This window comes from Besnoitia besnoiti, chromosome III, assembly GCF_002563875.1.
Source record: "Besnoitia besnoiti strain Bb-Ger1 chromosome III, whole genome shotgun sequence".
NCBI lineage: Eukaryota > Apicomplexa > Conoidasida > Eucoccidiorida > Sarcocystidae > Besnoitia > Besnoitia besnoiti.
The window spans coordinates 5,116,785-5,143,955 of NC_042358.1; the positions used below are offsets into that span (position 1 = coordinate 5,116,785).

A 27,171-nucleotide genomic window follows, 5' to 3' on the forward strand; every position below is an offset into this window, starting at 1 on the left:
TATTTCCACAGGGCGGCCTGACGAGTGGAGAGAGGGGCGCCTAATGAAGTGTCACGCTCTGCGGGGCTCGTCCTTCTCATGACAAGAGAGTTCTGAGCTTTTTTTTTGTTTTTCGCGTCTCGCGCAACCCTAACCCCTTCGGCGCCACCGCCGTAGGGGAAACTGATTCGGCGGCGCCCCTGCGAGTCTCGCGGCAAAGTAAAACCGAAGCTCTCAGGCGCGTCATGGTTGCCGCCGCAGGCGATAGCGGGGAGCGGAAAACAGGAAGGGGAGGCGCGCTGTGGTTATCGCATATGGATGCCGGCGCCCCTGTAGGGGAGACGCATGGCGAAAAAGCCTCTTGCAGGCTTCTTGGCCGCCTACTAGTTCGCGCGTCTCATCTTCCGTTGTTCGCAACGGGAACGGGACCGGCAGTTTCGGCGCCAAGGGGGAGAGGAATTTCGATTTGGGGGGGATCTTAATCTCGCGTGTATGAGGAGACACATGCCGATGGAGGATCGGCAGAGTCGTCTTTTTTTGTCTTTGCCTCAGGTCTGTTCGGTGGAGGGCTGCGGCTGCGCTGAGGCATCCACAGCACCAGCCAGTTTGGGGGGAGGGCAGCGAGACAAGGAGGTCTGGAAAGGAAGAGACACGGTGAGGCCAGTTGGGGGAGTCGGACACAGATGAACTCTTGGAGAAAGTACTTTTACACAAGAAAACATTTGCAGTGTGACGAGGTAAATAGAGGGAGGGGTAGGATACGGAGGGACAGTAGAGTTCGACTGCCCTTCGGCCGTGTGGCCTGTGCGGCTGAGCGAGTGAGCAGGGGAAAAGAGAAGGAGAGCTGGCGCTCGTGTACGCTGCGGAGGCGAAGAGAAGAAAGGAGAATGAATGTGGTTCCAAATCAGGTTGTCTGGGCTATGTAGCCGCTGTCCGGTCAAAGCAGGTTTCCACCGCTCTCTGAGGGACCGAAGCCCACGCATCCCTTCGCCGCTATAGCCTTCCTGGTTTGTATACAGCTCTGTGCAACTTTGTATATACGATGTGAAATGTTCGTCATTTACACATCTAAAGGTCACTGTCTATTTTTTCAGGGAGCTCTCTTTTCATACTAGTTTTTTTTTTTTTTTTTTGAATCAACGCACATAAATGTCGATCTAAATATCTTAAGATGGCGCGAAAAAGCAAAGACGGACACGTCCGCGCAGGACGAAGGCGTTGTGTAGTTTCATGAAGCGTACATTCCTCAATATCTGGAACAATAGATTCTGGTTAGGTAGTGGAACGCTCCACCGTCTCTCTGCGCTGATGGGAGTACCCGTCTTTTTTTCACGGTCGCCTTCGTCGCTTTGGTGACTGCCCTGCTGAAGAACTGGTTTTGCATACATCATGAGATAGACTGGGGTGTTTTGCCTGACATGTAGAATCGCCATGCGATCAGAACAGAAACGCCTGCACTACACACAGAACGCATACGCGGGTAGGGAAAACGATGCCACTTTTCTATATTTGGTCAAGCGTGACGCATTACCTCCCCCGCATTCGCTTTGCTCGAATTCGCTGTAGTCATCCGCCGACACACAGTTGTGGCCTTCACTCTGGACAGCGCACAATATGGAAAGCATGCCACGCGCGAGTCAGCGGCGGTATTCAGCGAAACGATGGAAATGTAGAACCTATTTTATGGCGGTTGCGTTTGTCATCGCTTACGTGCTGGCTTTTTCAGTCAAGGCTTCCGGCGCGGTAATACATCATCCTGCCGTATCTACGCATCTATGGAGATGCAGCATCCTGAGGTTTGCCGCAATTCACCACAGAGAGGCATTCGTATACGTTCATCGTGTCTAGCATTACTGCTCCGTCTTCCCACATCTGCCGAACGGATCATCGCTTGAACGATATGGAAAGTATGCATGTATGACTGCTTTCTTGATTATCGACGCCACATGAACTCGCCCTTTTCTTGATCGGTGCACTGCAGCTGAGAACGCCGGATTTGAAGGAGGTCGAGGTAGTTCCACCGTGAATACGTTTATCCAACTACTAGGCTTACCAGGCAGGTTACCAAACGGATTTATGCACACGTGGCACGACAGGAGTGCTAAGCAGGTTCACGCCCGTAGAGACTCCCTTCGTCAAGGCCTGAAGAAAGACATGCCAGGAAAATTGAGGTGAAAACGTGACACTCACATTCAGGGAGTGATGGAGGAGCCTGGTGTGACAGCGGAGTGCTACCTAGGGAGGTCACGGTACTTGTGCCATTGCAGAAATATCTACGCACACGTTCTCTCTCGTTGAATACAGTTGTAGTTGGATGCAGTGAGTCGCGTGATGATGCCTTTACTAAGAGTGAAGACGTGCATGATGAACGGCAGCAGGAAGCGACCAGAAGTCGTTGGCGTCTGCATTCGCACGTACATGAGTAAAGAGGCGTGCTACTCCACACACGCTAGACGTCCATGGCCCCCTTGTAGTATCCCTGGCGCCGTGCAATCGATGGATTACCACGTGAGCGGGACAAAACAGCAAACTAGCGCGATACATGACTGCAAATACAGATGACGTTCTCATGTTAGTGCATACCGATCGATCCCGGTGACATCGTCTGTCCCCATCTTTGGCGCAGAAAGATAATCACATTGCTCTTGGTTCTATGGTGTAGCGGTTAGCACTGCGGACTCTGAATCCGCCGACCTGGGTTCAAATCCCAGTAGGACCTGCGTTTACGGACGAACTCTTACTAAAACTCAAGTGAACGGAGTGGTATGTAGGTAAATATACTACGTCCACGACCCTCACTTCCCACAGTAGGTCCTCGCTTTCGACGGAACTGCCCTGTACGTTTTTCGCGACTGTAAATTGGGAAACCCCGAACACGAACATGCTGTGTGACATAGATTCATCGCAACGACACAACGCTATGAGTACATAATATAGCCGTGTCCTCTCCATTTGCCGGATAGAGTCATGTGTGCCACAAGCTTTGAAGGTATCCTTGGACGGTGCTCACCGTATCGGATATCCACTTCCTGCCGGCGTTTGGTTCTATGGTGTAGTGGTTAGCACTGCGGACTCTGAATCCGCCGACCTGGGTTCAAATCCCAGTAGGACCTTTTATCCTACTATTCTCTCCGCTTCCTTAGTTTTGCACTTCACGAACCCTTGAGACAACAACACGCTGCCATTCCTCACAAAATCAACTGGTGCCTGGACGGCGTGGAAAAGGCAGGAACTTAACACTTGGTGCATTGCACGCGGAACAAAAACAGGAAATATATGTTACTGAAATGCCTAGCATGCGTTTTGGTCGTCGACACCGCTCCAGCACAAAACGTTGTTCTCTTCGTCCTACCATAATCTCGTCTCTCTTCTCACGCCCCTGAAGACTCCATTTCTAGTATACAGTGTCCGATGCCTATGCCGTTGCATGCATGGCAGCTACCACAACACCGCCAAGAAGCAGACAGTCTTGAACTGCAGCAATCCAACCAGCCGCACCCGCTTTGATAAGACTGTAAGTTTGAGTTCACATGTTTCACTCTAGGTTCCGCCTATCATGGCTTTGTCCAATTTCCGGCTCCAATTCCTCACGTAACCCCACTATGTAGAGGCTGTGCATGTACTCCCTCGCACGTGGACGTACTTGTGGTAAGAGACCGGACAATGCCAATATTCGCATGTGTAACTTTGGATGTTCCCATGTCGACATCTTACTGAATTAGTCTTTTCCATGATGTTTTACGCGTGGCCCCATCATACTGAGGATCCGTCGATTTGCACGTAAGAACTCCTTGCCCAGAGAATCTGTGTACGTTTCCTTCCACAACTCCGCGTTTTGCCTATATATTCCTTTTCGCCAGTGTGTGTTACGTATACAAGATTCGTATGGAGAGATGCTGGCATTAGTGCCGACAGGCATGTGAAGGTCGGTGATTCAGTCTAAACGAAGCGGCGAACGCGTTTACCTGATGGCTGCTGTCTTCTTTCCGACTTTTGACGAGAAGCTCTCTTTTTCGTGCTTAGAGAAGCCTTTCGCGTTGCGTTAGTGAAAGGTTTCTGCGGAGAGGAGCCTACGGGGAAGCAAACGCCAGAAGCGATTGCCAATACAGGAGTCATCCGGACACGTCGCGAAGGCGCTGACACAACAAATTCCACTCGGCGTTCATGAATGCTCGACCGGCCTTTCTTCCTCTCTTCGCCTGCTCTCGGTCGTCGTCCATATTCCTTTTTTCAACGTGCAACTGCGTGCTTCGTCTGGAGGAGCTGTTTCCGGCTTTCTTCTGCGTCCTCGCTTTGGGAGTGACCAGCAGTCCGCGCAGGAGCCGCTCCGTGGTGCGGCGTTCCCCGGTTCGCAGTCTCAGGCCCCTGTGTTTGGCCTTTTCCTCCATATCTGTCTGTTGAAGCAGTGAAGAGCTCCGGCAGTTTTTACGGGGCTCTTCGATAAGATTCCGTTCGCGGCTCCGAAGTTTTCGAAAGTTCTTGCTCTGCAACGATGTCAAGAGGACGCCTCGGTCACATCTTGAAGGAAATCTTCATTGTGAAGCCAACAGGACTGAGCGTAAGTGGACGTGACTCTGACGCGTAGGTTTTCACCTCTGTGTCCGAGTCGTTGCCTGCCTTGTCCCCTCGTCTGTGTCATTCCTGTGGCTGTCTTTCCTCTTCTTCGTAAGTGTGTTTGAGTAGACACTCTTAGGCTCAATAGATCGACGTCTCCATCTTTATGTGCAGTCCTTCTTGCTGGCGCTGTCTCCCCCGTTCTTGTTTTCCTTCCTGCGACTTCCAGCAGGGCGGGTCGGTTCCTCGTCTTTTTCCGAGTGGACTTGCAAGGTAACTCCTCCTTTTTGTAGCCTGTTGGCAGCTGCATCTTTTTTTTTGCCTCTTACCCGTGCGCCTGTCGGCCTGCGGGAGTGTTCGAAGACCTTGAGCAGGAAACCAGAAATGTCGTTCTTCCGGTTTCACGCGTCTCTCGTGATGAACTGTTCGCTTGTTTATTTCCTTGCAGAGGCTGCAGTCGGGGATCATGGTCGTGTCTGCAGGTTACCTGGGGTACGTCTGGTACGTTGACGGCTGCTGCCCGTTCCTTCCCTCGAAGGACGCGAGGCGCCTTCCGCCTCTCTTCCGGGAGTCTGAGGCTCTTATCAAAGACTCTGCGGAGGAACGACTCGCTCGGGAACTTGGTGTCACGACGTAAGTTTGTCTTGTGCCTGATGTCTTTTTTTTCGCTTTCTTCATTGCCCGGACAGGCGCCGGCTTCAACGATGCCGTTAGACTGGGCTTGGCTCTTAGGCCTCACGCGCGTGGGGGGGAGGCTCTCTGGCGGCAACCAAATCTACTGGCCTAGAAGCCGCCTTGATATAGTTATGGGTTCCGAAGAAGCGGCGAGCCAAGACATCTTTCAAGCGCCTGAACATGCCCATTTTGTGCAAGAGACAGGCATACGCACGCACTTGTAGAAGCATATTTGTGCGGATGGAATGCGACGGCACAGTGACGCGACACAATCTACGAATATAGTTCAAACTCGAATAGTCTTTGACCTCAACATCATACCGAGGAAGAAATACAAAGTAATTATAGGTGTCACGTGCTGGTAGAAAAGGGGAGAGACGGAGAGCGCGGTGGTCCGGCACGCAGATTCAGTGTCAGTTGGTATGCAGTCTCTAGTATCTGAATTCGTGGGCGAACACAAGGTGGTGTGTCTTCCATCGTGTAGCTGGACGGCGCACACACGAAGACCTTTTTTCTGTCGCGAGAGTGCTGTTCAGCACGCGGGAGTCAGTTACTTGAATGTAGTGGTGCGAGACTGTGTGTTGCTGATAGGTATGCGAACTCTAGACGCATGTGTTAAATTCTTTGGATGTCGTATTTACTGTACGGTCTGCATACACATGTTTGGAGCAACCCCTTGATGTCACCGATATGGCTGTGCACGGTATTGTTTTTGGTCCATTCCGTGTCTGTGGTTGTTTCTCGTGTGCCGCCCTCTGCAGCTTCAAAGAGTGGAAGGAGCGGGGCTTCATTCCTGACAGTCCTCCAGCCAGCACCGAGAAGGACTAGACGGTTGAGGGAGAAGACCTCGTGACTCATCAGCAGGGAGTCCACCACAGGAGCATAGAACAAGATACACTACAATTTTTTTCCTTTCGGAGGAGACTGTTAGTATGCGCCGCGCAGTAACGAGTGTGCGTGCCCCCAACACGCAACTTGGTTGCTCAGCAGCGGTTCGGTGTAGGACTGTACTTTTTTTAAATTCGTTTGAGAACGTGGGATATCTCTGCATCGCTGTGCAGCTATTTGGTATACCCGTTATTCTAAAATCTCAAGTGAAACCGAAGGATGCTAGGAAGATGGTTCCCTCTGAATAGCGGCGCTATCGATGTTGAATGACTACAACCGCCTCAGATGTAACAGAGCCTTCGTCGAAACCCGGCACTGAGGAGACACAGCAGCACACTTCTTGCGTAGTCGTCGCACCTCTTGTTTCGTTCCGTTGTTGCGACCGTCGGTTTTTACTGTCGTCCCTGTGTGTTTGCTTTCGTGCTCCATGATCGCCGTCGCGAGAGTAGGTCTGCGGTATCCAACAGACGAGGAAAGGCCCGGCGACTGACCCTACAGGTCACACACCGTATTCTGCATGGATTCAGGTTTCAGCGAGAGTAATCATGCACGCTAAAGACTTGCCTTTGACACTGCATCATCTCTTCTCAGATTCATACAAAAGCCGGTGACAGCAGTCGATACTTCCAACGCGTGCCTTGCCCAGATTGGCCGCACATGGGCCCCCTGCGAATAAATATAAGGTTATGCTGGGCCTCCTCGTTCACTTGAGCAATTCGAACGTCCTTTAGAAATGTTCGAGAAGGGGAACGTAAATGGAGTACCCATCGCGAGCATTCAGCCGTAAACATCATGGGTATAACTAGATGGAGCCCCTCTCCGTTCTTCCATATAGAGAGTGCGAATATACGTAGACTAATACAATTGGGACAACCTGGCCTTTACAGATTTCGACCTATTCGCGGGATGTGTCTACTGTCTGCTACCAGATTTAAAGATATGCTATCGCGCTCGTCACAAATACAGCTCTCCCAAGCAGATATGGAATCCTCCCCATGCCGCTCCAAAGCGATCGCGACGACGAACTCGCTGCTCCAGTACCCCCGATCGTCACATCCACGTTACAAACGCTCGTCTCAGCTACGTCACTAACAGTCTTGTGCCTATTCACATCGCCACTCGGTTTCTGCCGGCACCCGAGGGAAATCGTAGCATCCTTCTCAGGGAACTGGTCAGCCGGGATCTCGAAAGAGAACGATTTTGTACCATCTGCCTTCCACCAGTTCTGGTTGTACGTAGAGAATATCGATGCGTAGTCGCCGCTGCAGGATGCTTGTGCATCCGTCGGGGTTTCGGTGACTGGGCAATAATGGCTGTTGTAGTCGGCAGGAAGAACGTCTCCATCGGCGCCGCAGACGAGCGTGAAGCTGTTTTGCGAGGGGGTGAGTGTGATGGTTTGGTGTTGTTTGCTGTTGTTGCTGTCTTTGCCATAGGCACACATGACCTTCCGTTCTTGCATCACTGTTTTTCTGGCTTGGATAGTCACAGTGACTTGGCATTGGTCCGCGGAAGCTTTCAAGCAACCCACCATGAACTTTTTTTCGGTGAACGGGACATTGTCCTTCGAAATTTTCAAGACCATCGCTTTCGCTGATTCCGCAGGAGTTGGACTAGGCGTCCATTTGACACTGTCTGTCTCCCCCGTGAAGATCGTGTCGAGTCCGAGGGATGCAGGGTCGCCTTGGTTGGGCTTAGCCTTGCACTTGCTAAGGTCCTGAATACCCGCTGGACAGACCTTCGAGTCAGCCAACTGTTCTGGTGCGTAGGTCAAGGTCGGATTGCACACCAGCTCCAGTTGAGTCTTCTCTTCCGAGAGAGTAGCTTTGAGATGCTGGACCCCTTCGCCATTTGCAACACAATCGCAGGTGGTCCCGCCTTGCTTTGATGGAGTACAAGCGGATTTGGGGACGTCTCCCTCCAAAATCCCTACCTGACGTGAAGACAACAGCTGGGATTCGGCGAACGAGACAACAAGAAGCAGCCCTGCAGTCAACATCACGAAGCGAGGGTACACATCTCGTTGCGATCGCCACCTTCGGGCCCCGCGAGCGTCGGATGAAATCCCACATCGTGATTTTGGCGCAGACAGCATGGCGTCACCAAAGAGTAGACACCGGACAGTATTGTGGTGAAGTCAGTCTGCTGAAAAAGCCAATGCCAGGGCAGTCGGATCAAGTGACTAGGTTTCCCAATGCAAGCGTTACATGTGTGCCAATTGAAACAATCAGGTGGCGTCAAACTACGACTGGCGCCGTCCGACGAGCGCAGACGGGGAAGTAGTGAACCGAGTTGATGAAGACGCCGTAGATGAAAGCTGACCGATTTTCAAAGAGGCGTTTTTTCTCCTTGTGTAAGGTAGTTCGGTCCGCGTGAAGATAGGTTTGTGAATGGAAATCCGAAGGGGTTGTCAGACCCCTGCGCCCCCTGAACGGCCCATGACCCGCCTCGCTGCAGAGCGCTGCCAGCGGCGAAGGCGTGTCCGTGGGATAGGCGCAGAATGCCGCATGGTCTGGAAACGACTGCAGCCATAGGATCCGTCAGATAGCTTTGTTTAGGCCTACAACGGAAACCCTTAGTTGCTGTATCGAGTGCATCGCGGAAGGGTGCCACGGGCTGAAGAGAATGCTGCTAGGTTCCGCGCTCACCGTAGATACGGCAGCGGCAGCGTAAGGATAGCTCCCTTAAAGTAATCGGTTTGTCTAGCAGGCTAACCGCCAAAGAAACACCAACTGCAACCAGGGTAGGCTTCAAACCGCCACTATTTCTCATCAGCGCTCTTGTGTAGGCAGATTGCCGACACAGGCCGCAGCGTCGGTCCATACCACAGACTGCTTTGAACATCTGTCGAGCCTGGCGCGAAACGGGCTGGTCTCCCCAGCACACTGCCTCACTCGCTAAAGCAAACCAAGTAGCTAGTCAGGCAGGCAGGGCCTGCTTCTTATAGAATATATATCAGCTATCCTAGGTGTGGTCGACAAGCCACCCACAATGAATCGCCCTTCCCGCACTGCGGTGGTTTTCTGCTGCCGAAAATTTGGGGGGCCCCGATGACTGGAAGACTGGTCCGTATTGTCAGCGTCCCAATACAACCTAGCCTCGTCGACCGTGGAACACAGTTAGGCTTCCGAGGACACACGAGAGAGGCTGAGACACACATTAGATTTCCAACTATACTGGGGGCTGTCGCTGGCAGGTGCTCATCGGGTCGGCGCATTCTATGATGAACAGCGAACCACGGATTTGATCAAAAGTGCTGCCTACCATGCTAAGCATTGGAATGGCACAGAGACTCAAACGCAAGATTGCACGTCTCTCTGAAAGGAATGAACACTCATGAAGGATTGTCTCATAAGGCCGCGGGGGAAGCCACCTATCGCCTCCCCCAAAGTCTACGAGTTAGGAGGCTGCTTGCCGGTGCTTCTGACACACCCAAAACTCGGAAATGGTTTGTCCCAAAAATAATCATGTCCGCCTAAGTGATGAATTTAATCTTGGGTCGCAGAGCGGTTCTTCCGAACAAATCGTCGGAGCAAGGTCCCGCAGCACACCACCATCGGTCGGCGCCAGTCCCGGGCCTCTTATTCTCCCAATAGACGCCGTGACAGCCATGGCGTTCACTAATCTGGGGTTCCGGCCTGGCGAGAAGAGGAGAGGAAGCTCAGCACGACTCCTGAGAAAAAAACCAGAGTGACCAGCTGCTGAGCTAGAGAAGAGAAGAAAAGAAGCACGATCGAACCGCACTCTGGGTCTGTCGTTTCCTCAATCGATATCCGATTCCCCAACAACAGACCAAACCCCCTCGCAGCCCAACTCAATCAAGCATGTTGTCGTGCACGTAGGACTGGGGTGTTAGGGGAAACATGGTAACGGAGAATTGCATGGGGGACCCCCAGGAAACAAGACGCTAGTGGCGCACGTGAGCTCTGACATACGCGTACGTTAGGGACCATTCTGTTAGTAATTGTCGTGAACTAGAAATAGCCCTACTTCCGCTCCACAATCCATTCATTTCTCAAGCAGGCGGTATGACCTGCAAAAGTACGGTTTTTCCCGCAGCAACGGCACTGTACAGAGCCCACATTGGCCTATCGATGACCCCTAAAGAGCAGAAGAGCTAATCAGAGAAGGCCATGCACACGCTAACCACACCAAAAAGTGACGACAAAAATGGCATGAGAGCAGACAGACATGGCGAGGAGGAACTCGCCGCTCCAGTGCCCTCAACCGTCACATCCACGTTACAAACGCTCGTCTCAGCTACATCACTAACAGTCTTGTGCCCATTCACATCGCCACTCGGTTTCTGCCGGCACCCGAGGGAAATCGTAGCATCCTTCTCAGGGAACTGGTCAGCCGGGACCTCAAACGTGAACGACTTTGGCTCGGACGGCTTCCACCAGTTCGAGTTATACGCAGGGAAAATCGATTCATAATTGCCGCTGCAGGATGCTTGTGCATCCGTCGGGGTTTCGGTGACTGGGCAATAATGGCTGTTGTAGTCGGCAGGAAGAACGTCTCCATCGGCGCCGCAGACGAGCGTGAAGCTGTTTTGCGAGGGGGTGAGTGTGATGGTTTGGTGTTGTTTGCTGTTGTTGCTGTCTTTGCCATAGGCACACATGACCTTCCGTTCTTGCATCACCGTTTTTCTGGCTTCGATCGTGACAGTGATTTGGCATTTCTTTTCGGTCTTCTGCAGGCAACCTACCATGAATTTTTCCTGTCTGTGCGGGAGGTTTTCCTTTGGAATACGGAGGAACATTGTTTTGTCGGTATTTTGGTCGGATTTTGACTTGTCCGGTGTCCACTGTACCTTGCTGTCCTCCCCGGAGAAGAGATCCGAAATGGGGAAACATGGTGTTCCTTCTTTCACTGGCGGCTTTTCGCATTCACAGAGGTCCTCAGTACCAGCTGGGCAAACCATCGACTCTTCCAACGCAGCCGGAGCAAATGTCATGCCCGTTTTGCAGAGCAGCTGCATACGTGTTTTGTCTTCCGAGATCGTTGCCGTCAGCTTTTGGGGTGAAGAGTCTGCTGGATCGCAGGTGCATTGGATCGCACCTGGATCCGCCGGATCCTCTGCGCATTTCGAGTTAGAGCTCTGGGGACCGGCAGCCAGCGCCTTCAACGTCAAATAAAATGTTGTGGGAGGCAATGCCAACGAAGTTGCAAGCATCAGCACGACCGCCACCTTCAGTCGAGACGTCATGCATGAATTTCGTCGGCAGAGGCCGAGGACGAGCGAGAGAATCGGCGACTTCATACTCAGTTCACTCGCCAAATAATATGGAAAGCCTAAATATACCGGTGTAGCCTTTGATAAATCGCGGAATATCATTACATTTCAATGTCAAAGGGTAACCAACAGCATAAATAGAACAGCTCTCCCCGTAGGATTCACGGCCATGCACAGAAGTTTTCGCCAGGGCTGCCACACACTAATCCCCAGCTGACAGTGGAAGGGGGGCACGCGCGAGACACTGGGATGGCGCCGCACGCGGCACATGCTAGCAGAAAGGGCAAAAGGCGTGCGTTTTCCTTGAACTCTCGGCAAGACTTTCTCAGAAGGAAAAGCACCCGTTGCAACGACGGCGACATCGACATCCACGTCTACGCCCCCCTTGTAATGTTGTTCTACACATAATGACAGCGCTGGGTACATCCACACTACCTGCAAGGCTTCTGTTTCGTTTGAGCCTAGTTCAGATGAAGGATCCTTGAATGAGACCACTCCGCCTGATTTGCACACAAAAACGCGATCCGCCGAGCCGCACGCTACGACACTGGGAAGGAATACCGTACATGCGTCCACGGTGATCTGGTACTCCGTCCGACGGTACTTGGTCTCCCCTCCTCTCAAAACGCCTGCAAAGAGTGCGTTTTTCTGACGATAAAAGGAAACATGAGGGCGGCTGTACAGCCGCCCTCATGTACACCCCGGAGGCTTCATTCCAGTCGTCTACCAGATGCGTCCTGCCAGTGGCTCGACAGGGTGAGACTGAGGGAGGAGGTAAGTGTTACCCGTGGGCTAATACACCAGCGGCTGTGACGAAAGCGAACGCTGTTATTGCCAGTAAAAATATATTGTTAAAAGTTTTGACCAAGAGAACGATATAGGCCTGTCGGCAAGTTGCCTTGGGTGTCTTTCTGGGACGAACCCTCCGGAGCTGGATTTTTTTAGCGTACATTCAACCGTCGACGTTTTCTCAGTGAAGATAACTGGAAAGACAACTATGAGACCCCGGCGGCAATTTGTTAATCGCCGGACACTGAAGGGGGCACACACGCCTGAGCTGCCAAAGGCAGAACTGCGGAAGAGTCCTGTTCTAAAGGATCCGTGCACTGTGGCACGCCACGGCCACATTCACTACCCATACCAGTTCCCGCGTAACTCGGAAATAACGAGTGGTGATTGGCGCGTGAAAACTCCTCCACCTGAGTCATGCGAAACCGAGCGCTCGGGGCACAAACGAGTAATAGGGAATTCATGTGAACACGATCTGCACAAGGCGATTACCCAAAAATGGCTTTTAGGACTGGCGATAAAAGACAGAGGCGACAACAAAGGCATACAGTTCCAGGCATCGCTCGGAGCTATCAGGTGGAAAGCTGGAGAATTTTTTTTCCATCAAATCGCTAAGTCTCGCCGCTGTGGTCGTCTGGTTCCGTTTAGCAATTGCTTATCAAACAAAACACACACGTAGACCGAAGCTGACCCCAGAGAGGAAGTACCTACAAGGTTTTCTACTGCTAACCTGGTGGTCCAGACGCTCTCCTCAACGAAGCGATTCCTGGAATGCCCACCAACTAAGCCAGGAATCGGCCCGTAACCAGTCCTCGCGCCGCTGCACAGTCGCTCCACACGGAGACGCAGATTCAGAACTAGAATGTCACACGACTGCGGACACAAACTGCCCGAGAAGAGCATGAGTCAGATGTACATCACAGGGACTGATTCAGGAATGCAACTGCTGCGGTGACAGCGGTCGAGAAGACCAAAATACTGGCGAATCCACCATATGAAGAGCTCGCCGGACCAGTGCCCTCAATCGTCACATCGACGTTACACACGCTTGTCTGAGTCGCGTCACTACTCGCCGTGCGCACATGCCCCTCAGGTCCCGCTTGCTGCTGGCACCCAAGCGAAATCTTGGCTTCCTTCTCAGGGAACTGGTCAGCCGGGACCTCAAACGTAAACGACTTTGGCTCGGACGGCTTCCACCAGTTCGAGTTATACGCAGGGAAAATCGATTCGTAATTGCCGCTGCAGGATGCTTGTGCATCCGTCGGGGTTTCGGTGACTGGGCAATAATGGCTGTTGTAGTCGGCAGGAAGAACGTCTCCATCGGCGCCGCAGACGAGCGTGAAGCTGTTTTGCGAGGGGGTGAGTGTGATGGTTTGGTGTTGTTTGCTGTTGTTGCTGTCTTTGCCATAGGCACACGTCACCTTTCGTTCTTGTTTCACAGTCTTCTTAGCTTCGATCGTCACGATTACTTGGCATTTCTTGTTGTCGGCATGTGTGCAGCCAACGATGAATTGTTTGTTAGCAAACGGAAGATTTTCCTCAGGAATGCTCAGGAACATTGACTTGTCCGTGCGGGATTCCGGTTTTATATTCTCATTTGTCCACTGCACGTGGCTGGCCTCCCCGGAGAGGAGATCCTTAATGTGGACACATGCCGTTCCCTCTTTCACCGCAGGCAATTGGCACTGGCACAAACCCTCAGAAGCTGCCAGGCAAACCATCGAGTCAGACAACTGATTCGGGGCGAAGGTCATTTCCCCTTTGCAGAGAAGCTCCATTCTTGTTTGGCCTCCTGAGATGGTGGCCTTCAGCTGTTTATCAGTAGAGTCAGTTGGATCGCAAACACACACGGTCGCGCCTGAATTCGCTGTGCATTTCGAGTTAGAGCTCTGGGGCTCGTCAGCTAGCGCCCTCGAACAACTTGTCCCAAGCAGCAGCGCAATAAATGTGGCAAGCACGAACACCACCGGTAGTTTGAGTTGAGTCGCCATGCACAGTTTGTGTTGGGAAACTCGACACCCGAGGAGCCCGGGCACGCGCGAGGGAGTCGGCGAGCTCATACCCGAAGCAGTCGCCATTTTAGGGTGCACGCTTGAATATACTCGGTCGCTCTTTGGTAGATCGCCGGAAGACCATTTCCTTTCAATGTCAAAGACGGCCCTCAACATATATGCGACAGCTCATGCCGTACAGTATACCCCGGTGCACAGACCTCTCTTGGCAGGGCTGCCGCACGGAACTCTCCACTAGAAATGCAAGGGAGGCAAGCTCGAGACACTGGCATGGCGCTGCGCGGGGTACACCCAGCTGGTGCCAGCCATAAGCGGGGAAGGCGTGGGTAGCCCCCAGCGCTCCGCCAGACGGGTCATCCTACGGAAAAGCACCCGCTGCAACGGCGGCAACATTGATATCGCACCTAGGCATCTAGTAGTGTTGCCCGAGACATTCTGGCAGCACTTCCAAGGCGCACCCTACCTGCCACGCGTTCCATCGGTTAGAGGATAAGTCAATTGAGGCACTTGGGTGAACCCACTCTCGTTCGTCTTCCAGACGAATATGAGAAGCGCAAGAGAACTTGGATGCGGTACGCCAATACCCGAGAAATACGCTATGCCACGGTGTGGGACATACCGTTCGCGCTTTGACAGTGATCTGGTACTCTGTCCGATGCTACTCGCTCTCCCCTCTCGTGAAGACACAGACAGTCAGTCCGTTTTCCTGTCGATAAAAAATCCGAGCGAGGTTGCGACGGCGTGTCAGAGTCTCAAGTTTCCTCTTGATGGGTCCCGCCAGTGCCTCGACATTGTGAGACCGAGGGGGGACGCAATCGTTACTCACGCAGGGCGTGACGAAAGCAGACGCAGTCACTAAAGCGAACAATGATGCAATTGCGGGTCTTTCTGCAAGGTGATGCCACGACGAACCCTCCGGAGCTGGATTTTTTTAGCGCACATTCAACCGTCGACGTTTTCTCAGTGAAGATAACTGGAAAGACAACTATGAGACCCCGGCGGCAATTTGTTAATCGCCGGACACTGAAGGGGGCACACACGCCTGAGCTGCCAAAGGCAGAACTGCGGAAGAGTCCTGTTCTAAAGGATCCGTGCACTGTGGCACGCCACGGCCACATTCACTACCCATACCAGTTCCCGCGTAACTCGGAAATAACGAGTGGTGATTGGCACGTGAAAGTGTAGTGCGCCCAAGACGTGTGACATGATTAATTGAGCGCTCGCTGAACAACGAACAATGAGGGGAAATTCATGTGAACGCGTAGTGCACGCCGCAAGCGCTCTTAGACTTAGCGATAGAGGGCCTAATGCGCCAACGATAATAAAATTATTAAGTCGTCCCTCCCTCCCGGGAGACACTGTGAGGTGGAAGGCGGAGGAGAACGTTTTCCCATGCCATCACGCAGTTGTGTCGCCGTCGCTTTCTGGGTCAAGTTTACTGACAGCCGATCAAACGACATGCGCATACAGGAATGATAGGCGAACCGGAGCTGCCCTCCGGAGAAGAAGAATCTGCAAGCTTTCTAATGTTTGAATTGGTATTCCGTATACTGACCAAAGTGAAAGGGTCTCGAAACGCCCCCATGTATACCAAGGTTTCGGCCCATAAACAGCGTTTTTGCTGCTGCACAGCGACACCACACAGCGACTCAGAGAGCCTCTTTGAACGTGTCATAACTCCGCACGCAAACAACCAGAAAACGGCAGGATTGAGCCTACGCTATAGCCACTGGTTCAATGATGCGAGGGCTGCGGCAACGGCGGTGGCGCGGAAACACACGTTGGCGTCCCCCGGAGCCGCCGATGGGGGTGACGTACTCGCTGCTCCAGTACCCCCGATCGTCACATCCACGTTGCAGACGCTCGTCTCAGCTACATCACTAACAGTCTTGTGCCCATTCACATCGCCACTCGGTTTCTGCCGGCACCCGAGGGAAATCGTAGCATCCTTCTCAGGGAACTGGTCAGCCGGGACCTCAAACGTAAACGACTTTGGCTCGGACGGCTTCCACCAGTTCGAGTTATACGCAGGGAAAATCGATTCGTAATTGCCGCTGCAGGATGCTTGTGCATCCGTCGGGGTTTCGGTGACTGGGCAATAATGGCTGTTGTAGTCAGTAGGAAGAACGTCTCCATCGGCGCCGCAGACGAGCGTGAAGCTGTTTTGCGAGGGGGTGAGTGTGATGGTTTGGTGTTGTTTGCTGTTGTTGCTGTCTTTGCCATAGGCACACATGACCTTCCGTTCTTGCATCACCGTTTTTCTGGCTTGGATTGTCACAGTGACGTGGCATTGGGCGATGGAGTTATTCAAGCAACCTACGGTGAACTGTTTGTTGGAAAACGGAAGGTTTTCCGGCGGGACGTTCAAAACAATGTAAGGCTTGGAAACTGATTTTGCTTCTTCTGTTGTCCACTGCACCTTGCCGTTGTCCCCGGAAAGGAGATTCTTCATGGGGATACACGCGGTTCCTTCTCCCTCCGAAGTCAATTTGCATTGGTTCAAGTCTTTAGTGTCCGCCGGACATACCATCGACTTGTTCAATTCCACTGGAGTGCATGTCATTTGTGCTTCGCAGAGAAGCCGCAGTTTCGGTCGGTCTGCTGAAATTGTAGCCTCAAACTTCTTGGGTAACAGTGAACTATCACTCGTATCACAGACGCACGACGTAACGCCGTTCTCCGGGGTGCATTTTGAGTTCGAGCCCTGCGGCTCGTCTGCCAGCGAAAAGGTTGAGAAATGCGTGAATTGCGGGAAAGCGGACGCCGTTGCAAGAAGAAGCATTACCACCAGATGTAGCTGAGACATTCTGCACGGGTTTCGTTGCCGAAAACGCTCACGGCGAAAACCGCCGGCCCCCGTGGGAGTCTGGTAGATTACCGTGGAAATATCTGACATAATGCTGGAAGAACGACTCTCAGCTCATAAGGCACGCGTTCTTCAAAACAGCAAGTGAACAACAGTACTTTTTGTCGGCTATGGCGACAACCATCATGCATGCGACAGCTCACGCTATAGCGATGTCTCCCCCTGCAAAAGGAAGGCAAAATGCTAGAGCCGCGTCATGAAAACCCGCAGGACGTCACGAGATGCGCGGGCTGTACCAGAGTAGAGTGTACGGTGTGGCGCCACAAGTAATTCAACTTTCGCCAGAACGTACAGGAGATTTCACCTCACTTTATGTTATAACGAGGACCGACTGAACGGGCAAAGCTGCTGCGGCTCGTAAGGTCCCCAAACCGGGGACCAGACCCCCCACCCCCCGTGTTACCCCTGGCTCCCAGGGCGCCGAGGCACTGCAGCAGGTACTTTTCTGGCCAGTCCGCCCTTGATGACCGCCAGCCTATAACTCCAGGAAAAACGTGACTGACCCTGCAGCGACAGAGGCCTGGGTCTGGTTCGTCGAACGACTCGCTGACAAATTTTCCAGGTAACACGTGTTTTGATGCAATTGAAACAGGGCGGACTAGACACCCTTTCGTCAGAGACACCGGTCCCAGATCCCCTCCATTGGGGTAGCTACCGTCCATGCGGCAGAAAGAACGTTGACAGTGAAGGCACTGGATATGCGTGCGCTGCCCTAGCACACACGTGAAGGCCTACTGGCAGGCAGAGGCTACCACTGCAAGACTGGCGACATCGGGGTCTTCTTCGTCGTGATATTTGATTGTCCAGGGTTACGAGTTGGCGATCGGGCTGTTACTAAATCTCTCGGCTAGTGTGGCTTGCGAAAAGTTGCGGTTTTTGGGTGTGCGCTAGCAATGATTGATTACGCGTCTCTCCTTCACGTACTGTCTGCGCCCCAGCGGAAAGCCGTTGTGGCGGAGAAAGGGGGGGGGGGGGCAGTGAGGGAGTATTTTGAGCGTCTGGGTATACTGTCAAAGGGACTGGCTACTAGCTGCTCGCTGGCTGGGTCACCCCTCAAGACCGTAGAGCTGATTGTGACTAACGCGGGCAACTGAGGTGTCCACCTGCCGCCGCGCAACCTAGCCAACACGATCCGGTTGTTAGGAATAACCTCCCTATCTAATGGACTGAAATGTGCGACAATGACACCAATCCTGGTCCAAGGCACTCAGATGAACAACGCTGTTGGTTTTACACTTCATCTTGAGCACGAAGGACGAAAAAACCCGCTGCTACCCGAAGCTTCGCGGCGAACGCTCCTCAGTGTGAGCATCTCGCCGATACCGTCGACGAATGCCGCGTTTCCGCTGAGGAACGCTGGCAGCACCCTAGCATATACGCTGTGATGCAGACCGCCATTTTTTCTTCACGCTCTGAGGAAATTGTGTCCTGAAGCAGATGAAAAACTCACATCTGCTCCGACAGTATCAGCAGCTATGACAGACATACGAGACCACTGTCACCACCCTAGTCACCACCTTAGCAAGACCAGGCCACCCTGACTGGCTGGTACGAAATCAGACAGAAGGAGATGCAAAATCAGAAACTGACGTCACCGAATGAGGTGGGGGCTGCAAAGATATGGAAGCTCTTGCAGCTGGCTAGTTTTTGTTCTAGGTGCAGAAGTGACGCAGTGCCATGCCTGCTGCTCGGCCGACTCGAAAATAAACCAGATGGCTAACGTTCCAGAAGAGGGTATTACACAATGTGCCAAGAACGCGGCAACTACGGACGGCGCTGACACCATGTGCATTAGCGGCACTCCCTGTAACCGCGATATGACCAAAGCGAACGTTGAAAGTGTGCCGGCGGTGGGCGGGATCGGGACCGAAACAGGAATGTAATATTTTGAATATGACGCCTAGTCTCTGTACGTCGCATTCGTAGATGGATCTCCATAAGAAAGTGGAACCTCCTGCTGCCCAGTCAAGGAACTTGGCTGCTCCGGCCGTGCAGAACTCATCGAGGAACCGAAGGATTAATGAAGATCACGGCGCGCTATGCAGGGACGAAGCGGAGCGGAACTCCGCGCGAAAACCTGTCGCGGTTATTTGCCTTGCAGATCTGCATCTTCTCTGCTAGCGCTATCAAAACAATTATGGCGCAGTATTTGCCCGGATCGCCATGCCAGCCTTGTACTACCATTTAGGCTGCTCCACATTCTCCCTTTACGTTGAGGCAGCTGCAACTATGAGACCCCATCCTTAGCCCTTCCAGAGCGCCTCGAAAACTTTCTCCCACCGAGCCTAAGCCGATAAAGTGGAGACTGCGGCACCGGCGCTGGCGAGGAAACGCAGTATGTTCGACCCTCCCGTTGAAGAAGACGAGGGACTCTCCGGTCCCCCACCTTCAATAGTTTCATCCACATTACACTCATGGCCGCCTCCGGCACCGGCCCCGGCAGCGGCCTTGCCACCTGACAACCCACTAGCCGGTTTCTGCTGACATCCCAACAGAATCGAGTTTTTCTCAGGGAACTGGTCATCCGGGATCTCGAATGTGAATGCTTCCTTAGGTTCCTCTCTCCACCATTTCTTGTCGTAGCCAGAGAAAACTGATAAGTAGTTGCCGCTGCAGGATGCGTTTGCGTCTATCGTGGAGACGCCGAAAGCGCCATACTCTTCGTTGTAGTTGGGCGGAAGGATGTCGCCATCGGCTCCACAGACGAGAGTCTGAGAGTTGCTGTAAGCACACATTACCTGCCGATCTGTTGTGACTGTTGTTTTAGCCTTCAGCATTACTGTCACATGGCAGTGGTCCTGTAAATAATTTCGAGCAACCTGTCGTGAACGCTTCTTCGACGCAGGGGGGGGTGTCCTTCGAGAGTTTCAAGGCCAGTGGTTTCCCTGTCTGCACATCGGTCGTCCCAGGCGTCCAGTTTACATCGAATGTGTTACCAGACATCCGCTCGCCAAGCTCAATGGATGCCTGGTCTTGGGCGCCCGGGCTTGCCTTGCATTTGTTCAATTCCTTAATGCCCGCTGGACAGACCTTCGAGGTGGATAATCCTCCGGCGCGTGCGTGAGGTTCCTTTTGCACAAAAGCTCCAGCTGAGTCGTATCTTTTGAGAGTGTGACGCCTAAAGGCTGATACTGAGCCACAGCGGGCGTTGTCACAAGCAACAGTCCTGCTACCGACACCATGACGCCAGCCGAGTGCACAGGCCGTCGCGATCGCCACGTTTGTGTCCCGCGGTAGCAGGCGCATGGCGAGCATCTTGTTGTTGATGCGCTAGCCATGGTGTCACGGGACACGCAGGACCGGGAATTTACTCTAAGGAAATCAGTCTTTGAAAGTAGATGCGAACTCACTGCGACTTTGTTCTTCAATTCATTCTGCTAGAGCCATATGCCTGGCTGTTGACGCAGTTGCCTGCGATCGAACTATGGACTGGAGTCGTCGCTCGTGTCAGAGCGCGGCGGAGAAGAGAGAATCAAGTTGGTGAGGAAGGCATAGACAAAACTGGCACATTACCGCCACAGAATATTCAAGTTTTCGACGTTGTACAACTGGCCTTGCCCTCGTGATTTTAGAGGTGTGTGATCGATTGGCAAGCTGTTTGTCTGACCCTCGCGAACCCCCCTGACCGTCCGTGGCGTCGCCTCGCGCGAGAGCCTAGCCGACGTCGATGGAGTGCCTGGGCGCAAACCCTTGTAGAGTGACGTGTGTCTGCAACTAAGAGGGCAGTCATGTGAAACACGTTTGGGAAATGTTCAGGAGATGTGTGGGCTTGCCACGTTGCCGCTCTCGCATCGCAGGGGACTCTCACGGATCTAGAGGGAATGTTGCTAGCTGCCATTCACACCCTGGGGATATGGCATAGCGAGCGTATGCTGAACTGTGAGCGAGAGAAGCTCCCAAAAATAAATGCCCTGCTTAGCGAGCAGGTCAGTCGCCACCGAGGTGGAATTTGAGACTGAGACAATACTTCCAATGTGCGACCAAGACCGCGAAAAAGCTTTCGAAAAGCATTGCCAGATCAGTACGCCACGCTTCGTCATACCTGGGACCAACCACCTTCTAGCCTTTTTCCTGGGGCCCCAGGGCAGTTTTGCGGACACGCTGGCTCTGTCTGTATGACCAACATAGTAGGTTCCTGTACTGCTCAGCCCGCTTTCTCCTAGTACGACATTCGGCTATTCTTGGCCCTGCCGACATCTTAGGCGCAGTGTGTCTCTCAAAAAGGCGAGTCTCTTTAGCGGGAGCCTGACGCTTAGATGGCTCCAAGGCCACTCCACGTCGTTGTCCTATCGACACAGAACTTGGCGCCCGGAAATCTTCGAGTATGCGGAAATGCGCTCGTGGTTTCCCACACCTCTCAGACAACGGTGAAGAAGTCGATATCTTCCCTGGGGTGCGGACCCGGAGGAATCGTGCACCTATCGTGGTTTTTGTGACTGAAGTTGCCAACCGGCACCGCCGCCAGCAACTGCCAGTCAGTGGCATCGTACCTGGAGTGATCATCTCTGAGACAGGATTACCTCCCAGCCTTTTCTGCGGAGTATATTAGTCCCTTGTTATTGAACAACAGTCAGTTAGGAACGCTAGTGGACTGTCACAGGTAATACGTCAGCTGGAACAAGAACGTGTGGAGACAGTCTGTCTGTATCAGTTTGGTTTACTGTTGTTACAAGCCAGACACTCCTGCGCTCAGGCGACAACAGCAGGGCATTGCCTTCATGATTGGTATCGGAGTAAACGACTTGCCAAGCTGTCCGAGCTAAGGTATTCTCTATCTGCGTGACTGTGTAAGTGCGCGCAGCGGATGCCTTTTCCCTAGCAACTTGAGCATGCCTCACTTGACGATTAAACGAGTTTCTGAGGAAAGGAACTGGCGATCAGGGAGGCCAGGCCGAAATTGGCTGTTCTATATCTGGACACGTCCGCGATGGAGGCTGCTTTGCCCGATCGAACAGGTGCACTACTACCCACCGTGTCATGGAAGATGAATACAGAACGGCGTAACCAGGACAAGGACCGTAGAAGACGCCTCCGGGTATACGGCCGTCGCCGCACAGCACTCCCAGTCTCACTACCCGTTGTCAAGCAGCTATCGGAACTCCTGTTAGAATTCACGCCGAACAGGTCTCAGCGCCAACGTCCATCATCCCACAAACCGTGCGTTCAGCCCACTGCCAGCGGCCCTGGTCGTCTTCGCGTCCCTTCTTGCGTCGCCGCTTTATATTGCGTTGGAAGAACAAACATGCTCGAACTGAGTCCCGCGCACACCAACTTCCGAGGTCTTCCACTATTGCTCGTGAAGGAGCGGAGCAGGGAGCAGACAGATTGGTATCACCAGAAACTAGATTCGTTATTGATTCGCTGGTTGTGCAGAACAGCGTCGTTTCCATGTGTGAACACAGGGTAGTTGCAGCTACGACAATTAACAGTGGCTTGTCCGAGTCCCGGCTGCTCATGACCCTCTGAACAGAAATGATTATAGTTCTCCAAGAGCGAAGGGCACACAGTTCACTCGGCAGGAAGTCCTTGCGGTAAGCGACCAGCTGAACCTTCCTCACAGCCTTGACACAAATGAAGTGAACACCACAACGCCGGCAGTGGCTAAGGAGACGCCAAGGAACATTCCTGTGACCAAAGGTGCGTGGGATGCACTGACCTTGCCAGTGCCCTCGATTCTCACATCCACGTAGCAGACACTAGGATTTTCTGCACTAGAGCCGGTGCCCTTGGCCGCATCCTCACCGGAAGCTCTTCGGCAGCCCACCACGAACGTCACCTCCTCCTCAGGGAACTTATCGCCTGGAATGGAGAGTTCGTACGACGTCTTTTCTTTCTTGTTGCTCCACCAGCTGGGCTTGTATGCAGGCAGAATAGTTGCGTAGTTGCCAGCGCAGGTATCGAGGGCTTCCTTGCCATCGGTGCTGACGGGGGGGCAGTACGCTTCTTCGTAGTTTGTCGGAATCACATCTCCGCCCTTCCCGCAGACCAAAGTGAAGGCGTTGTTTGAACGACTGAGCGTGACGCTCGGGCGCGCCAGGTTGCTCTTCGCTCCGTACGCACATATGATGACTTGACCCGTCTTGTCCGTTGCTCGTGCCTCGACCGTCACAGAAACCTTGCAGTTCGTCACGTCTCGTGTGTTGTTCATGCATCCTACGACGAATTTCCCGTCGACGTACGGTAGATTGTTATGGGAGACGGTCAGAACCCTTGACGTGTACGAAGGCTCCGAGTCCTCTTTCCAGACAGCCTTTGGGTCCTCACCTGAGAGCACTGTGCGAAGATCGATGCATTCATCGCCTTCATCCTTACAAGCTTTCAACTCGGTCGTTTGGGGGGACACACCTTCGTCGTGGTCAAGGGGTTAGGCGCGCACTTCATGTCCTCTTTACAGAGCAGCTTTAACACGTTGTTCTCTGCTGAGATTGTCGCTTCCAGTACCTCTGCCTCAGCTTTTTCGCACGTGCACTTGGTCACGCCCTTCGTCACCACGCAACCTGTCTTTGGGTCGCCGGCGACGACCTCTACTGAGCAGAAGAGTGAACATACCAGTGCAAAAGTCAGCATCAGTGGTAACGGGATGCGAAAGACCTCACGGGGCCTCCGCTGTGCTCCGCGATCCGTCTGGAACGAGGAACAGGTGACAGAGGGGCGCATGCGGCTGCAGGACGCCATTGTATGCGGATCGTAAAATCGGTTATTAACAAAGTCAAGTCGTCGTAACACTGGCAGTTTCATGTGTGACGTGCATGAACAACCGCTCTGCAGCGGATGCTGTGCTGCCTACAACGCAAAACTGAAGTGCTGCCCACGCTCGAATCCACGTCGATCAAGGGCCGGACGGGGAGACTTTGCTCATGTCCACGTCAAGGGCAGGAACGCCCCTCTTGAATATCGGCTTTACTGAAGACAGGAGCGTTCTTTGATTTGTGCAGACATGGACGAGTGACTCGCGTAACGCCTAAGCGTCTTGCAAGCCCGGCGTGGCGGCCGTGGCAGATGCTGCCAGGCTCCTGTCGGCAGGCACCTTCAGGGCAAGATTACGCTACGCCGCAACGTAGTCGCTACCCTTCCCCGAGGGGTCAGCATGCGACAGCTGAAGCGTGCGTTGTCGCAGGAATTCACGGCTTGACATGACAAGCCGGATCTTAAATTCACTAACCACACCCTCGCGCCCTCACGAAGACAACTAATCGAACTGAATGCAGATGCGCATGGCTGGGATGAGGCCATTTGGGCACACTTTTGTCCGCTTTACCAAGCAACGACGAGTCAAAATGACATAAAAACGCGACAGACACAGTGGAGCAGTAACTGCGTCCACGCGCAATCTACCGCACGCAGCGACGACGCTGCGTTCTCCTCTTGAGCGGAGAAGAAGCGTGCTGATTTCGGAAGCGTCAGTCTCGGTGAGCACTGCAGGCGACCCCTGCATTACGCCTGGCACGCAACGTGACCGAGACTAGGCCGCCGAAATGCTCTGGAAAACATGGATGCAAACAGCGAAGTAAGAATACAAGCATCAGGCAGAGATCTGCTCTGATGAATTGTAGACGGCTTCACGGCGGGGGAAAGGATGTTCCTGCCGTTGTACAAACGCGTTCTGGAGCGAACAGCAAAACAACGCCGTCTACTGGAGTAAACCGCGCGGGTGGCGCGCGCAAGATACACTTGCAATGAGTATCGATGCCATCGCCAACGGGAATTGAGGATTTGTGCTGGTTCCCCCTCTGATAATCGACCTAAACACAATCGCAGGCATCAAAAATGCCACGGCATCCGAGAATGGCTGCCGGCATTCTTCTGCGAGAGCCTTCCACCGTCGTTTCCAGGATCTCATCCGCTATCCCGGAAGCTCTTGGAAAGCAGTCAAATACCGGCAACGCCTCTAAGAGCCACGGAAGGTCTAGAGAAGGGCGTCACAGCAAAGAGGAAGGGCACCCCCTGTTCGGAGAGCAAGAATACAACGCAGCTGTGACGTGACACATAAAAAAGCACTTTGCTCGCACCACTGTCGTAGCGCCCACTCGAAATCCCCCTGGTTTGTTTTCTTCCGCTGATGATTTCCCCGAACCGTTGGTTCACATGCCAAGGACTTTCCGCCCCCATTGTGAGACAGATGAGACAGACTGCGCAGACGGCGCTATAAAACCCGCGACAAACACAGTTTTAGACGGCACAGTGGACCCTTTTTCTGAGCGGGCGGTAGCGTCGAGGTCTCCGCGAAGTACGGCTGCACAGGCAACAGGCTGGGCTTGCCCATTTGTCCACGGTCAGAGGAAAAGAACGCCGCTGACGCCTGCCGTTCACCCTCGCACCGGGGGTCTCGCAGCCCATGCAGTTCGCAGTTCACAGTATCTGCGCCAGTGAAGTAAGAAAAAAGGCTCCGCCGGAGGCGACACCGAAGCGATCGACAGTACGAGGGGCTGAGATATTAGGCATGAATCTGGTTCTCCCGACTCCCTCGACTTTGATGCTCAGGCTGCACACGCTTGCCGCCGATTCCACCAAAGGTGCAGCTGGGTCTTTGTTCTGTTGCTTCTTCCGGCACCGAACACTGATCGATGCTTCTTTGTCAGGGAAGCTGTCCTCGGGAACAGCAAATGTGAACGAATTGTTCGCGCCTTCGTGCCACCACTTTTTTTCGTAGCCCGGTAAAACCGCTGCATACCTGTCATAGCATCTAGGATCCCGGTCACTCGACGGCGTGCCGACGGGACAGAACACTTCTTTGTAGTTGTTTGGGACAATTTCGCCGTCCGCTCCACACACGAGAGTGTAGCTCCGCTCCGCCGGGGTCAGGATGATGGACTGAGGAGTTCCATTGCTTTCCTTGCCGTAGGCACAGCTAACTGTGCGACTGGTCCTCCAGGTTGCTTTTGCCTTCACCGTCACTGTCAGTGTGCACTGGGCGGTGTCTTCGTTTCCTTTCAGACACCCGACAATGAACTTCCTGTCGACGGACGGAAGGCTCTTCTCTGTAATGGCCAGAACTCTCGGAACGTCCTGGGCTGCTGTGGCGTCCACCTTCCACAGCACGTTGGCGGGATGCCAGGAGAGCAGTTCTTTGACGTCGATGGGTTTCGCGCCGTCGCTTACGGCTTTGCACTTCCCCAGATCCGCCGCCTTCATAGGGCACACCATCAAGCTCATCAGCCCGTCTGGGGCATACCTTAGTCCGTCCTTACAGAGGAGCTTGAGCTCCTTGTGGCTGGCTGAGAGGCGTGCTTCCAGATTTTGAGGACTGCCGTCAGATGCGTCGCAAGTACACAGGGTCATGTTGTCCGTGATTTCGCAGCCGGATACAGGCTTTTCAGCAGTCGACACTACAGACAGAATAGATGACTCGAAGCACAGCACTGCCGTTAGCATGATAGTGTACGCTGTTACCGGGCGAAAAAGCAACGGCGACACTCTACACCGCAAGGTTCGGTGTGCAGGCCCGATGGAAGCACCGAAACGTCGGTACCCGTTACTGGAGACAGGCACCATCTTCGGGAACTCTCTGGAACGATGAGGCTGTCCAGATGGAGACATATCTGCCTGTTCAGCATCCACGCTTGAGATAGCGCGAGGAGAACATCCTGCCACGCAGTCGTAGCAGCATCCGATCCCTTCTGTACGATTAGGGCGGCATTGCTGGTGGGGAATCAGGGACGGACGCCCCTGCACAGCCTAGAGCGAAAATGAAAGCAGGTCGGCGCACCGGGGGGGCAGAAAGTATGCGCACCACCGCAGATATCCCATCAAGTGCGTGGTGAATCTTGCGTTCCTCCGGAAGTGAAACCAGTGAAGAAAAAGCGAAAAGTCCCCGAGACAGCCGCAGCACCGAGGAATTACGTCCTGCGCCTCCTTCCCAGACAGTGCACCGCCGCAGTTCCGCCGACGCAGTTCCCCGGAGCATCGGAAATGGGGTACCGAAGCGAAAATGGATCTCGACAAGAATATATCTTCTACCTCTGTTTCAGCGCGCACCTGCCTTCTGGTATGGTAGCACAGCGTTTGACGTGGACCGGACGACGCTCCCGGCAACGGGTTGTGTGAAACCGCGAGCCTGGGGGTCCAGCGGACAAAGCGCGTTCTCTCAACCCCCCTTTCCCTGGCCCCCCCCCCCCCCCCCCCCCCGCCCACGACGAGACACCTGAGCTCGGAGGCTGAGCGCCGATCCAAGTGCC

General features: G+C 53.5%; 8 protein-coding genes and 2 non-coding genes across 10 annotated transcripts; 3 read left to right on the forward strand and 7 right to left on the reverse strand.

Annotated features, from left to right (window-relative positions):
• Nucleotides 1–2,626: 2,626 nt before the first annotated feature.
• On the forward strand, nt 2,627–2,698 carry BESB_050740. Its single transcript has one exon. It is a non-coding gene; the product is annotated as a tRNA-Gln (tRNA).
• Nucleotides 2,699–3,020: 322 nt separating this feature from the next.
• Nucleotides 3,021–3,092, forward strand: BESB_050750. The gene has a single exon. It is a non-coding gene; the product is annotated as a tRNA-Gln (tRNA).
• Nucleotides 3,093–4,471: 1,379 nt separating this feature from the next.
• BESB_050190 (uncharacterized protein) lies at nt 4,472–6,036 on the forward strand (the record flags this gene model as incomplete). The annotated part of the gene is made up of 3 exons (XM_029363470.1): nt 4,472–4,537; nt 4,982–5,166; nt 5,970–6,036. 3 exons carry the CDS (start codon nt 4,472–4,474, stop codon nt 6,034–6,036), a joined length of 318 nt encoding a protein of 105 aa, XP_029220836.1.
• A 991-nt stretch (nt 6,037–7,027) lies between these two features.
• Nucleotides 7,028–8,188, reverse strand: BESB_050200 (SAG-related sequence; the record flags this gene model as incomplete). The annotated part of the gene is made up of 1 exon (XM_029363471.1): nt 7,028–8,188. One exon carries the CDS (start codon nt 8,186–8,188, stop codon nt 7,028–7,030), a length of 1,161 nt encoding a protein of 386 aa, XP_029220837.1.
• Nucleotides 8,189–10,210: 2,022 nt separating this feature from the next.
• BESB_050210 (SAG-related sequence) lies at nt 10,211–11,356 on the reverse strand (the record flags this gene model as incomplete). The annotated part of the gene is made up of 1 exon (XM_029363472.1): nt 10,211–11,356. The coding sequence occupies one exon, from the start codon at nt 11,354–11,356 to the stop codon at nt 10,211–10,213; it is 1,146 nt and encodes a 381-aa protein (XP_029220838.1).
• Nucleotides 11,357–13,035: 1,679 nt separating this feature from the next.
• BESB_050220 (SAG-related sequence) lies at nt 13,036–14,196 on the reverse strand (the record flags this gene model as incomplete). The annotated part of the gene is made up of 1 exon (XM_029363473.1): nt 13,036–14,196. The coding sequence occupies one exon, from the start codon at nt 14,194–14,196 to the stop codon at nt 13,036–13,038; it is 1,161 nt and encodes a 386-aa protein (XP_029220839.1).
• Nucleotides 14,197–15,850: 1,654 nt separating this feature from the next.
• On the reverse strand, nt 15,851–17,026 carry BESB_050230 (SAG-related sequence; the record flags this gene model as incomplete). Its single annotated transcript, XM_029363474.1, has 1 exon — nt 15,851–17,026. One exon carries the CDS (start codon nt 17,024–17,026, stop codon nt 15,851–15,853), a length of 1,176 nt encoding a protein of 391 aa, XP_029220840.1.
• Nucleotides 17,027–19,281: 2,255 nt separating this feature from the next.
• On the reverse strand, nt 19,282–19,773 carry BESB_050240 (SAG-related sequence; the record flags this gene model as incomplete). Its single annotated transcript, XM_029363475.1, has 1 exon — nt 19,282–19,773. One exon carries the CDS (start codon nt 19,771–19,773, stop codon nt 19,282–19,284), a length of 492 nt encoding a protein of 163 aa, XP_029220841.1.
• Nucleotides 19,774–22,550: 2,777 nt separating this feature from the next.
• Nucleotides 22,551–23,144, reverse strand: BESB_050250 (SAG-related sequence; the record flags this gene model as incomplete). Its single annotated transcript, XM_029363476.1, has 1 exon — nt 22,551–23,144. One exon carries the CDS (start codon nt 23,142–23,144, stop codon nt 22,551–22,553), a length of 594 nt encoding a protein of 197 aa, XP_029220842.1.
• Nucleotides 23,145–25,345: 2,201 nt separating this feature from the next.
• On the reverse strand, nt 25,346–26,275 carry BESB_050260 (SAG-related sequence; the record flags this gene model as incomplete). Its single annotated transcript, XM_029363477.1, has 1 exon — nt 25,346–26,275. One exon carries the CDS (start codon nt 26,273–26,275, stop codon nt 25,346–25,348), a length of 930 nt encoding a protein of 309 aa, XP_029220843.1.
• Between the last annotated feature and the right edge of the window lie 896 nt (nt 26,276–27,171).